The sequence below is a fragment of the Rhinopithecus bieti genome, unplaced genomic scaffold (assembly GCF_001698545.2).
Source record: "Rhinopithecus bieti isolate Rb0 unplaced genomic scaffold, ASM169854v2 scaffold_14937, whole genome shotgun sequence".
NCBI lineage: Eukaryota > Metazoa > Chordata > Mammalia > Primates > Cercopithecidae > Rhinopithecus > Rhinopithecus bieti.
In genome coordinates this window covers 1,246,218-1,260,400 of record NW_016808492.1, presented here as the reverse complement: position 1 = coordinate 1,260,400, position 14,183 = coordinate 1,246,218, and the positions used below count along the sequence as shown (strand labels likewise).

General features: G+C 36.9%; 1 protein-coding gene across 2 annotated transcripts in view; it reads right to left on the bottom strand.

The window, feature by feature from the left end:
• Nucleotides 1-14,183, bottom strand: part of FHL5 (four and a half LIM domains 5) — a 57,107-nt gene that overhangs the window by 3,891 nt on the left and 39,033 nt on the right. For both annotated transcript variants that reach the window (XM_017886775.1, XM_017886776.1), the window contains 4 exons: nt 9,236-9,406; nt 8,075-8,249; nt 6,897-7,066; nt 1,886-2,072 (listed from right to left, as the gene is read on the bottom strand). In XM_017886775.1, the coding sequence (XP_017742264.1) occupies nt 1,886-2,072; nt 6,897-7,066; nt 8,075-8,249; nt 9,236-9,394 (691 nt within the window). In that variant the 5' untranslated portion in view covers nt 9,395-9,406. The remainder of the gene's footprint in view (nt 1-1,885; nt 2,073-6,896; nt 7,067-8,074; nt 8,250-9,235; nt 9,407-14,183) is intronic.

Below are 14,183 nucleotides of genomic sequence, written 5' to 3'. Positions count from 1 at the left end.
TTATTTGCTCTTGATCATCCTCATATTTTTGTGCAGAACAATGTTGTTTTTCCATCTCAACTTTAAAAGCCTGGGCCCAGTGATTGATCTGGAACAATCTATGAGAAAAATCACTTAGGCACATGAATCTGTGATATATCAGAATTGAAACTCAAGTTCAGGGCTTGTGTAGGCTTTTTGCAGATCAGTATTAGCCATCTGGATCTCCAGAGAATTTTGAAACCTATTTTGAGTTGTTAATTTCCTTATTTTCTCATTGAAGTTCTCCTTTATTTTCTGTCCCGATTCAAGAAAAGTATTGTTATAAAATAAATGGACTGTGATTGCAGATTTTACTAGGGAGATTCTGGAGCTCCAGGTACTGTTGGATATCTGAAAGTCCCATTTTCTAACTAAAATCAGTGGAGATAGTGGCTTGTTCTCTTGGCTATAGGAATTGCCAAATTTGTAGAAGGCAAGAGAGCAGGGTGGTTAAAAGCATGGACCCTGGAGCTCAGTGGTGTGAGACTGCTAAGGCAAGTTCTTGCAAGGGCCAGGGAGGTGATCTAGCTGAGTGATGCAGACAGGGTGCAAGGAACAGAGAGGGCATGCCCCATGCAGTTGAACAGCCACTAGTTCCATATGATGGTGACCCTGCTGGTTAATGTGGAGACAGTCTGCTCACCCAGTGGCAGGTTCTTCCTCTACTTTTAGCTGCAGAGATGGATTTTACATTTCCAAACATGTTCAGGCCAAACATCACCTGCCTGCTAGCCAGATGTAGCCTGTGGGCCAGTGTGAGATCCTGACACACATGGTGCTCCGTCTAGAGAAATAAGACCATGCTGTTTCTTCTGGTGACACCCTCCCTTCCCTTGCAAGTCAGTGAAAGCCTGCCAAGGTGGGGCTTGCTGTGAAACTTTTTCTTTCAGTTGGAAAGTGCATGAATACTCAACTTTTATTTTGTTACGTATTTGAAGATGAAGAAGGAGGAAAGGGATAAAATAATCTTTAATTCTATGGTATATAAACTGAATTAAAAATTGAAATACGATCTCAGAATACTAGGAATAGAAAGTAGATATACAGTTCTGACACATTATTAGGTGACTATAAATTGCCAGAAAGAATACCTGCTGGATGTCTCAAGTGTCATGCTAGTTTCAATTCCTTTATTAAAGGATTAGCATTTTAAAGGTGTCTCTGAGGAAAAAAATGTATTTCTTTTTACCTTGAAAACCTCTTTAACATGGATCGATTTATCATTATGTTATTTTCAAATCATGTCACTTTTTTTTTTTCAGTAAAATGCTATCTTGTTTTCTTTTATCTGCTCATAAATGCACTTCATAATTGCAAGTGAATAGAGAAAAGAGAGTAATACATTTGTTAGAAGCATCTTAAAATGAAGTTTAATTAATTACTGACCTATGTTACCTTAATTATTACAGCTTCAGATGTTCTATACAATAGTGGAATTTAATTAAAACCTTCCTAACTAAAGGATGCTTGGTCCTATTTTGGAGTTAAGCAGGATTCTGATTTATGAGTACTGTTTCCTCCCACTCAAATCTTAATGAGGCTGCAAGCAGACCTCCTTGTGAAGGTCTGCGCTAAACTCTCAGCTCATCCTGTTCTCCTCCTTCCTTGAATTATTTTACTTAGAGTCAGTACCATTAGGTTTAGTATGTAGTTACCTTCACTGAGTATAGGCACCCAAATTATACTTTCCTTGAAGAATCCATGTAATATTTATACTCATATATATGCACCCACTTGTTTATCTCAAAATGAAACATAAACAAAAGCTTCCCATCCTTTAATCGCATTTCCTAAATTAACTAGACAGCGTTTCATATAGTCATAACTGTCTCATGGCAAGATCATATTGAACTGAAGAACTCACCACTAATGGGTTTGGAACAGGCTACACACTTGTTGGCATAAAGATGGTTGTAGCAGTCCACGCAGAACGGATAATCGTCTCTGGACATAAACTGTTCTTCACAGAGATCTTTCCTACAGCCACTACACAGAAAACACTCTTTATGCCATAGCTGGTCACAGAATGTTATCCCACCTGAAGTTATCACCTGCCAAAGACCACAGAAAAGGCAAAGACCATGGGAGCCATTACAATTCAGATCATTTCATGATTCTCTTGAGATCCTAGTATCTCTGGGGATTAAAGAAAGCAAAAAGAAAAGAAAAAAAAGATCATTTCATGTCTTCTATGTCCACAACTGGTGCTTTCGGCTACTCTATTTTCATCTTATGTTAGGACGTTCTTTTCCTCAAAAGGTCATTAAAAAATTAATAATATGAGAAACCAAAGGTTATAGGAATTAATTAGAAGTAGAAAGAAATAAAAAATATTGTATATTTTTCTCCTACAATGAAATAGAACAGAGGCAGGGCCATATTGGACTCAGGAAGATGGGGGAGAAAACCACACACATTCTTTATTCACTTCCTCATACTTCTCTGAATTTTCTTAATTTTGGTGTTTAAAGATCTGCTGTTAGAGCTATTTTCTATATTATGTTCTTATAACTACCTGTCTAACTTTAGGGATGCTTAAAAGAATTCTTCTTTTTCCTGAACTTTTTACACCAGGTACAAGAATATCCAACAGCAGTAACTCTGAAGGGAATTGGTAAGCACCATTATTTGTTAATAACGACTACCATTTCTTAAGTGTTTTTTCAGTCCTTAGCATCGTGCTAAGGATGACCTCTTCTGAATATTCTCAACACTTCTACATAGTAGAGACTATTATCTTTCCCTCTTTTCCGATGAGCAACTACTGAGGGTTACAGTCATTAAGTTACTTGCCATGGCCACAGTGAGCTAGGATTCAAACCTGCATGGTCTGACTCCACAGCCTGTGTGCATCACCATTAATACCATACTGAGTCAAGGTTACCTTGCGCAGATAAGCAGTTGAAAATCCTTGCTGAATGAATGAATAAATACCAAAGAAAAAAATAGTTGGAAAGCGATTCCAATATTGTATCTAGCAATGGGGCGTTGTGGGAATCAGAACTCAATGGAGTGAGCCCTGGTTGTACATTGAGCCTTAAGGTGTTATGTGAAGTGTTTTGCCAGAGATGTAATTAGTTCTGCATAAGATAATATTTTTTTCCTAAATGAATTTAATCCATGAATTCTACTTTTTAAAAGGCTGAGAAATCTTTATTTAGAATCAGATGGATAAATATTGGGCAATTTTCTCATGTAACTATTTTAAGCCATATTACCTTTTGAATTTACAGCTAATGAGCTCTTAGAGTTGCTGTAGATACTGGAATGTGTTTTGTAAATTTTATAATGACTGAAGCAATGGGATATCTGAGGTGGTTCCCATAACCTTTGTATCAAATTAACTAGATAGTAAAACATACAGCCTATTTTAAGCCACCTCCTTGTTTACAAACTCGAAAATGTTATTTGTCTGTGACATAGACTTGTGAAAAAATTATTCTAAAGATATTTTTAATCACATAACAAATATCTTAGAAATTAAAGATATTTGATATGAAAGATATTTTCCTAGAGGAAAAAAGCGTACTATTCTGAATAAGCAATTGGGAAGCATAATGGTGTGATGGAAGTAAAGCAATTTAAAATACCCCCTACTGACTTCCAATGCCCTACAGCAGACACAGCAGAATTCATGATTCCTTTGATTTGTTTGGTCCAATGATTAGCAGACAATGCTTAAAAGATCTGAAACTTGAAAAATGTATTCACAGCAAAATAAAACTTGATATATACACCAAAGACTGTTTAATTAGAGAGAAGAAACTCTGGAACATTAGAAATAGTTTGCTTGTGATTACATTCCTTTTGAAGAGGTAGGAAGGTTAAGATGAAGTCTAATATCTAAGTTTGGTTTTCACCACTGATTGATCCCAGGATTTAGAACAAGTTTCTCCTCTGAAAAAGTGGAGGCAATAATGATTTTGCACTCAGTAGGTGACAGATGAAGAATTGAAGAAGACGTTTAACTCCTTTTGAATCTTAAGGAGTTCGAATTTGAAGGGCTTGTAGTTTAAAATCATTTGCTTTCTGGCGGAAAATAAATCTTAGTGTAACAAAATAAAATCTATGGATTTTAGAGCTTAAAAGTTCTAAGAGCCTGATTGTCAGGTCGTTTTTCCTTTTTTTAAAGAAAATATTTGGTCTTTGGTTTGGGTTGAAAAAAATTGTTTAGATTGGATCATCTTGATCAAAAACATATCTAGCATTTTAGAAAAGGACTTGTGGTTTTAAAAACTAAATAAAAAATAATCTGGCATGTCATAGTCTGTCTACTACCCAATATAAATATTTTGTAAATGTTTGGTGACTTCAAATCATATCCTAAATATAGTTACAGGCTCCAATAACCTGGGAAACATCAGCACTTGGCCCAGACAGTGCTCAGCATGGATGTACTAAAGAAGCTTCACTCTTGAATTGTTATAGCATTGAAAGAGACTTTATATTGTGTCCAATAAATGATTTTAAGATAATTCTCACAAATCTCATTACTGTTTTAGTCTAAGTCTTTAAGAAATGAAGTCTAAAATTGGCTAACTCAGTTGTCTCTCAAAACAGTGAGATGAATCTGTTCATTTTATTTCCAGCATGATTTTAATTTCTTTAATTTTTAAGTTTTGTATATTTTTTAGAGATAGGATCTCATTGTCACCCAGGCTGGAGTACAGTGGCTCAATCATAGCTCACTGCAGCCTTGAATTTCTGGACTCAAGTGATCCTCCTGCCTCAGCCTCCCAAGTAGCTGGGACTACAGGCACATGTCACCATACTTGGCTAATTTTTAAACTTTTTTTTTTTTTTTTTTTTTTTTTTAATAGAGACAGGGTCTCACTATGTTGCCCAGGCTGGTCTTGAATTCCTGACCTCAGGCAATCTTCCCACCTTGGCTTTCCAAAGTGTTGGGATTACAGATGTGAGCCACCATGCCCAACCTCCGCATGTTTTTTTTGTTTTTGTTTTTGTTTTGTTTTTTTTTTTGAGAGGGAGTCTCGCTCTGTCGCCCAGGCTGGAGTGCAGTGGCCGGATCTCAGCTCACTGCAAGCTCCGCCTCCCGGGTTCACGCCATTCTCCTGCCTCAGCCTCCCGAGTGGCTGGGATTACAGGTGCCCGCCACCTCGCCCGGCTAGTTTTTTTGTATTTTTTAGTAGAGACGGGGTTTCACCGTGTTCGCCAGGATGGTCTCGATCTCCTGACCTTGTGATCCGCCTGTCTCGGCCTCCCAAAGTGCTGGGATTACAGGTTTGAGCCACCGCGCCCGGCCTCCAGCATGTTTTTAAATGCTGTCATTGGTAATTCTTTGGAATTCATATGTCATATGGTCATATGGCTTGATTGCTGCTTGTAAAGTCATTTTCTAAGCTAGTGTTTTGGTAGAGTAATGAAGGTCTCAGTCATAAGATTATTTTATGTCATGTTGTGATCAATTGTAATTCTCAGCCATCAACATTGTATAATTTAATAATTATAACTTACTATAGTATATTGCTCCCTCTTTAAATGAAGTACTGGTATTGGTTATGCATGTTAAACAATCACTGCATGTGTGTGTCAATGTGCATGTGTGTTCACATATGTGTGTGTAGAAAGTGGTAGTGTGACTTCCAGCTGTCCAGATATACAAACGGGCTTAAGAGTTCTCCCAAAGTGGCCCATAGATAAAAAGTACTTTGAAACCACTATACTAATCCAATGTATTTTCATGATTCAGCTTTCTTATGACAATTTATGGTGTCATTTTAAACTTATGATGCCTCAGAGATCAAGGATTTCTTTGAGAACATCCCATATATATTATATGGAATGCAGACAGACTTCATCAAAGTGTTAGAGCTACTTTTTCACATAAAAGCTTAGAGGATAAAAAAAGAACTGGATGAAGTTTACTTCAAAAAAATCACTTTTTTTATCTTAGAAAATGTTTTTTGAGTGGGAAGCCAAGTCAGGAGGCTGTACATGATCCTGGAACTGGAGTGAAGGAACTTGCTGCCCTTAGTCTTCTTTCTGTCTTTTGTCTGCTGAACGTCCCCCATGATCTTGAGCTGATTGCTCTACTCTTAGGAAATACAAAAGCTTCAAGTCAAGAAGACATTTGCATTGCTGAGAAAGAATGTGAAGAGTTAAACGTCCTGTTTAAGTTGGTTCCCTTAGTCACTTTGTGAGGCAAATCCGTATTTCTCTGAAAGAGTTAATACTGAATGGATCAAAAATTATTTTTTAAGAAACATCTGTATTCAAAGAGACACCTGTGCTTTCTCTCAGAATACGTGAGAACTTGTATAAAGCAGTGAATGGGCCAGGTGTGGTGGCTCACGCATGTAATCCCAGCACTTTGAAAGGCCGAGGCAGGTGGATCACCTGAGGTCAGGAGTTTGAGACCAGCCTGACCAACATGGTGAAACCCTGTGTCCACTAAAAATACAAAAATTAGCTGAACGCAGTGGCATGCACCTGTAATCCCAGCTACTCAGAAGACTGAGGCATGAGAATCTCTTGAACCCGGGAGGCAGTGGTTGTAGTGAACTGAGATTGTACCACTGCACTCCAGCCTGGGCGATAGAGTGAGAATCCATCTCAGGATAAAAAAACAAACAACAACAACAACAACAAAAAAACAGTGCAATGAACTGGAATACCAAATCACTTGGGCTGTTTGGAATATTAAATTCTTGCTGTGGCTGGAATTTTATGGTTAATAAAAAAAGATGGTTATCCTCATTGTGACAACTAGTGGTTTGGACATGTTGAAAGTCCAAACTACCATGGGTGTGTGATTACAGATATAACATAACAATATCAGTTCATTCCAAATATATGATACAGCTAAAAAGAAATGGTCTGAGTTTCCATAAGCTTCACCCTCTTTAGAAAATTACCTTCTTACAAAAGTTGCAGTAGTGAGCAAACTCCTTCTCAAAACACGGCACACAATAATTGCCACTCTCTTTGGAGATCAAAGGCTTTGTCCCTATAGGTTGTCGGCAATTCTCACACACAAAACAGGTTTCATGCCAGCAGTTTCCTTTAAATTCCATTTTGCGGGAACCTGTACTCCAAAATTAAGGACCTGTTAGTATAAGTCAAGCATAATACAGATCAAATTACTTTAAAACGTTTTAAGTTAAGATGATAAATGAATTGTCCTTTTAGAAAAATAGCATTTTTTCAGGTTCAAAAAAACCCATTCATCTGAGAAAAAAAAAAAAAAAAGGTTAGTAAAGTTCAGCCATGGTGATGGAGAATCACTCTTACACTGAAAAGTCTTTTAAGCCCTGCATAACCTATAATCTGGAGATGTAAAAGTACTTCGAATGAAGACTCCTCATTGTTTTACATGGTTTGGATAAATTGGGCCATCATAATCATTACAGGGGTATTAAAAATGCCCTGAGCACAACTACTGAGACTATGCTGTGCAGTTATGGCCTTCTAGAAATTCTCTGAATCCATAATAAGAAAATGAGAGAGCAAGAGTGAGACAGTGAGATTGAATTATATTCTTATGCTGCTGTCCATAGAGATTGAGAAGAAGATCAAAATATAAAGAATTAGTCCTTGCCAAAAGTGGAATGATATACATGAACCCTGTCTTCCCTAAGAGAGGGAACAGTTTGTGTTCAAGCTAAACAGTTTGTGTTCAAGCTAAACAGTTTGTGTTCCCTAAACAGTTTGTGTCAAGCTACCGAATGACAGTTGGCCCCAGTCGCCTATGATGAATCACTCTTTCTGATGCCATTGATTATGCCTAGGGCACTGTGTTTAATGTAGTATTATTGCTATAAATTTTTCTTTATTTTATGGGTGAGGTTCTGGTTTGAAATGTTTCAATGAATTAGACTTTATGAAAATACACAGAACACTGTAATTTACCTATTCAAGGATAATGAATGAACAATCTTTTTATTTCTAAGGTACATGGAAGGAGATTGAGAGAGTAAGAAAGATGTCTTTCTCAAAACCAGGGTTTTGGGAGCTGCAGCACTCCTCATGTGCTGGGACTTAATGAAAAGCATGGCAGCTTCAGTTAGAGACAGGAGCCCCCTTGAGATCCTACCAGGCATGATGGTCCTCTTGCAGTGGAAGCACCTGGAGGAGCATTCATTAGAATAGCACTCCGTGCACAGCAGGCGCTCATCCTTGGCAGCAAAAGGCTTTTCCACCAAAGAGTGATTGCATTTGGTGCACTTGAAGCATCCTTCGTGCCAGTGCCGGTCTTTGTAACAAAGATCCTTTGAGACAGTAAATAAAAGTTAATTAAATGTGGTTGTGACAAAACAGGACATTTTATAAGACAAAACTGAACACTCCTGGGACTCTTATGTCAGTAGGTTGTGCTAGTAGCTTGAGGGAAAGTTGTTACTGAAACTGTTACCCATAGAGAGGAGACTCTCTGGGGTAATTAAGAGCTAGAGCCCAGGGCTTTCTTGGTGGGTCACTTAAGGCAGCTGGGAAAAAACAAATGAATTCTCTGCTATGTCTTCAAAATTTGCCTATATTCTTTTATAAACTATGATAGAGGTTTTCGTGGAATGATTTTTTAAAATTTTAGGGTACAATGTTCTATTACTTTTTGAGACTTATCTAAGCAAACAAAAAATAACATCACTTAAGTAACACAAAGGCAGAAAGAAAGGAAGAAAGAGAGAGAGAGAGAGAAAGAAAGAAAGAGAATTGGAGGATGGAAGGAAGGAAAGAAGAAAGAAAGGAAGAAAGAAAGGAAGAAAGAAAGAAAGAGAAAGAAAATAATAAGCATGTCGGAGGAATGGGTGGTAGGAGTGAGAGGTATCAGTAGGGTTTAGTAGAAATAAAGCTGATTTTACGTCAGAAAACAGATTTTGAATCCTTACAACTTCAATTCTTTATGCATTTATTTATACCCTTGTCATTCCAGAAATAACAAACACACCCAGAGGGTTACCAAGGGCTTGGAAACAGCAGGAAAATTCTAGCTGTGTAACTTTGGACAAATAGCTTAACGTCATTAATCTTTAGCATTCTCAGCTACCTTATAAGATCATGTGAGGATTAAGCATATGTTGTATTTCATAGTGCTAAGTGTAGTGGCTAGAGTTTGACTGCTGGTAACTTTTAAGATCCTTATATATCCAGTAGCAGAGAAATGGTGTTGAAAGTCAACACTAAAGGAAAAGAGGCACTCCAACCCACTTGTTTGCTGTTCATATGCAGTAATTCTGTAAATTGTGGTGAGACTTACCTTAGAATTGGATTCAATTGGTTTTTTGCACTCCTCGCAATAGTTAGAAAATACACGATCATAACATGTAACACAGTACGGACTGTCATCCTTTAGTATGTATTTCTTTCCAAGAAGTGATGCTGTGCAGTATTGACAGTAAAATTGAGCAGTTGTCATTTTGGTTTGATCCTGTGAATGACAAAGTGATTCATGTATATAAAAGCAGAATTTTGTTTATAGGATAAATGATGAAACCTTAATATAATGTGAGTGAAGCATTCAAATGAATTTATATTTTCTTAAGCAAAAATCCACCAATTTAGGAAAATATGCTTATAGTCATGGTGACATTTGGAGTGATTTAGGAAAGGTTACTCTCCCATCTTGGCAGTTCCTGTGTGTTTTGCTAAAAAAATGCATAAAACCTGCAGCTAGATTATGAAAAACATCTTGTGTTTATCATAAGCTAATGTGGAATTCAATGAGAATATGGTATCTGTTGAAACAGGATGGTTTTACCTCAAGAATATAAATATAAACTGTTGCTAGGGCTTTTAATAACTGTCATCACTTACTTCTTGCTGGAAAATTCTAGAGGCAGATTTTGATGGAGAAACAGTCTTTTTAACTGAAATATAAATTAATAATCAATACATTGTCATTCGAGTCGTCACTGAATAAGGGCTCTGCACATTTACCCTGAGGTCTTTCTGTACCACATCCCCTCCTTAGCTGCGACTTCCACCATCCCAAATGTGCTGATGACTCCAAAATCTCTGTTTTCTACTAGCTTTAGATATCTTCATTTAAATATCCTTTACCAAGCTGGCCAAATAAAACTCCTCAGCAGGTAGGATTCAGAACAAGTGCTAGGTCTTTGTGACTATTGTTGAACAATTGCCCAAATGCAGAAGTGCATATAAAATCATCAGTGGTAGAAAACAATAATAGGTTCCTTCAGGCTTTAGGGCCAAAGTAACATGTATAGAGCATAAATAATAGCAGCAGCTATTCCATTATAGCTATGGATAAAATAGCTAGAATTCTTCTGCAAGGTGAAAATCATTCTGTAAGGTGAATAAAAAAGCTGATATGAAACCTAAAGCCAGTGGTAGATAAGAATTCTGATTGTCTTGTAAATTTGGAAAGCCATTAAGAAACAACGCATATAGATTTCCAAAGTTTTTAATTAGGCGTTGAACATGAATTCTTTGTTGTTACAAAAAAAAAAAAAAAAAGTAGTACTGCTTTTCCTTGGAAAATGAGATTTGTCATCTCAGGATTTACTGGAATATATTAGGAGCTTTGAATATTTTCTAATTCTCTCCCAACAGAATTTTTTTTTTAATTTTGGCAAAATCAGAGGAGCAATTAACGATGATGATACAACAGCGTTTTTGATACTAGTTTGTATTGACTACATTTGAACTGTTATTCTCATGCCTTTTGCCTTATTCTAGTGATGAAGTTCCCAGCAGAGAGCCTTGCTAAATGCACATGATTATTAATTCTGTACATAGCAGTTTTGCTATATTGTTCTTCACTAACAAGTAGAGAAAAGGCAGAGGATTTGGAATATGTGGGTCTTTTCCCAGGAAAGATGAAATGCAGACTAGAAAGTTCGCAATGGAACATGGCCAAAACTATCTACAAGGAACATTGAATTCTCCATTTGATTAATTCCACAGAAATGTTCCTTCCTAGTGAGTGCAAACACACTCAGAGGGTTACTGAAGGCTTGAAAACAGCAGGAAAATAGATCTAATTCCCTTGAAAGGTTTAAAAATAAAAGTTTTATTCACATTTACAGCAATCAAGTATTTATCACTTCATAGAAATAAAGTATGTACCTTTAACTCTCTTCACTTAAAATGGAAAACGTCATTTTCATTAATATTTATTTTTGTTTTAGATGTATATAATAGCATCATGAAACATAGCCCCTCAGTGGTTAGGAACTGGCAGTCTACTGCCATTTTGTGAGGCTTTTAGTGTATTATAAAATGAATATATAAAACATATAAAACCACAAAAGGGATTATACCAACTTGATAATATTTCAATTGCTTATTTTAAATGACACTTTAAACATGACAACATCAAAATACCTGTAACTTATTTAGTAATCAGATCAGATGCCTAAATATAAGACAAGATGGTCCTTCTCCCATCCCAGTCCTAACAACATAATAGGATAATAGGCCTGGATCCACAGAAAATTCCTTACAATATAGACCATATGTCTTAATTTTTTTTTTTTTTGAGATGGGGTCTCGCTTTGTCACCCAGACTGGAGTGCAGTGGCGCGATCTCTGCTCACTGCAAGCTCCGCCTCCCGGGTTCACGCCATTCTCCTGCCTCAGCCTCCTGAGTAGCTGGGATTACAGGCGCCCGCCACCGCGCCCGGCTAGTTTTTTTTTTTTTTTTTTGTATTTTTAATAGAGTCGGGGTTTCACCGTGTTAGCCAGGATGGTCTCGATCTCCTGACCTTGTGATCCGCCTGCCTCTGCCTCCCAAAGTGCTGGGATTACAGGCGTGAGCCACCGCGCCCGGCCTCTTAAAAGAAGAAATTCACTTATTATTCAACTCTGTTTTGTAAAAGCAACATCAGGGAGTTGGGTAGGGTGAGGACAGAATTGGTCTAATATCTCAAAACCTTGTGATTTTACACTTGTAGGACTATACAGTGGGAGGAGGCATTTGGTCCAGGTCAACATTTCTTAAATATTTACTCAGTGATTTGAACTCCCTGCCCCCTCAAGGAGTCCGGATTCTCTTAGCTTAGCCCCTGTCTTAGTAATAGTGAATGTAATTTGAAGTAAGAGAACAAACTGAATGTTTATTCTCTTCTTCTTGGTTAGAAAAAATACACTAATAAATTCATTCCTCATTTTCATGAAGTCTGTCATTTAACTATTGATCTTTGAATATATCCAAATAGTGTTTCTTAAAAATAGAGGTATTATAACTATATAAATGATACACATTCTATTAGAATGATATAGAATTCTTAGAGAACCATTATAATAGAAAGGAGAGTGAGGAGAGACCTTTCTAGGAAGACCTTAAGGAAGTTAAGCTGTTGGAAATCTGTTAGGAAGGAAGGAAGATTGGAAGAATGGAAGGAAGAAAAGAAGGAAGGAAGGAAAGATCAAACTTTATTGAGGAAGGGGAAAGACAAGTGAGAGAATGGCATAGGAGCTCATTTGAAGTTGGGAAATGTTTAGTCTTGAGAACAAATTTTCACCTGGGTACATTAATGATGAAGAAGGATCTTGAAACTTGAAAGCTTTTTAAAGTGATTTGAACTTCGAATGCAAGTAGTTCTAACTGGAATGAAGCAGGCAGAACAGGTAAGAGTATGAATTTTCCAATCTGACCACTTTTACTATCTTACGCTTTTCTAAATATTATTCTTTACTTTTTCCTCTTCTTTGTCACTAACATTAATAGTTTAAAATTCTCAGGGAATAACTCTGTATCCAGAAGAGCAAGCCAATTAGCTTGTTTTAATCACGCCCTAACAGGTAGAGCTATAGGAAAGAGGATGAGGACTATGTGATTTTTGTCTCAGAAGTCCCCACCTGAAGGATAATTTGTCAAAGACATTGGAAAATTTTTGCTTTCAAAGATTAAAAAGTCTTGAGCAAAGCTGTTCTTAATTATGAGCTGTAAGAACTATTAATATAAACAATGTACCCCAATTGGTTAGCATTCAACTTTTCTAGGTGTGAACTCAGCAGTGCTAGTCATTCACTTGGAATGTATCACTTAGACATTCTTGTCAAACTTCTTTCAAAGTTATTCAGCAACTAACACAACATTTAAGCCCAGAAGTTTTATCTTTGCATATTGGGATTTTAGAAGGTTTATTTAGTGGTACACTGATATATCAAAGAACGTAATGAAGACAGATGAGCAGAAGACAGATGAGTAGTTCAGAAATTCAATGGCATCAATGGACTTGGCTTTGTTTTTCTAGTTCCCTCCTTTAGATTTTAGATTTCCCCCTTAAAAAGATGTAAGTTCGGCTATGCTGTGGCTCACGCCTGTAATCCCAGCACTTTGGGAGTCCGAGGTGGGCGGATCACCTGAGGTTGGGAGTCTGAGACCAGCCTGACCAACATGGAGAAACCCCTGCTTTACTAAAAATAAAAATTAGCCGGGTGTGATGGCGCAAGCCTGTAATTTCAGCTACTTGGGAGGCTGAGGCAGGAGAATCACTTGAACTCGGGAGGTGAAGGTTGCAGTGAGCCCGGATAGCACCATTGCACTCCAGCCTGGGCAACAAGAGCAAAAACTCCGTCTCAAAAAAAAAAAAAAAAAAAAAAAAAAAAAAAAAAAAAAAGATGTAAGTTCATTGGTAATAGTTTCTGTAGCTGAGAATGTTATTTCTTGGGTGCTATTTGTAAAACCGGAACAATTTTGCATCAAGTTATATTTTATGGTGAGTTATTGATAAAAAGCCTAATGCTATGAGTAATATATCCACTTAACATTTTTACTATGCTATGCAGAATGAATAGATTCACAAGAAGTGTAGTTGAGAACATTTCACGTGGGAGAGAGGCAAGGACTAGGTGCCATGCCTGGTATCTTTAATATACTATTGTTTGCAAGGCATCACACACCATCTTTTTATTAATGCATTTGAAAAGCATGTAAAGTACATGTCATTTGCAAAGTAATCTGCTACAGGTTGTAAACGATATAAAAATAGATTAGACTCACATACTGTCTGCAGAGAGCTTATGATCTAGGAGGAAGAGTAAGGACATTTCATAAATCACTAAACAAAAGTTAGGAAGTGATGAGAATAAATGAAAGGTTATAAGTTTTATAGCAGTAGTTCTAAACATTGGGTACACATTAGAATTTTAAAAATGTCCAAGGTGCATCCCTGTCTCAAATAAATTAGACTTTTGAGAGTGCACTAAAATAAGTATTTTCCGTTCTCAAGTAGCTC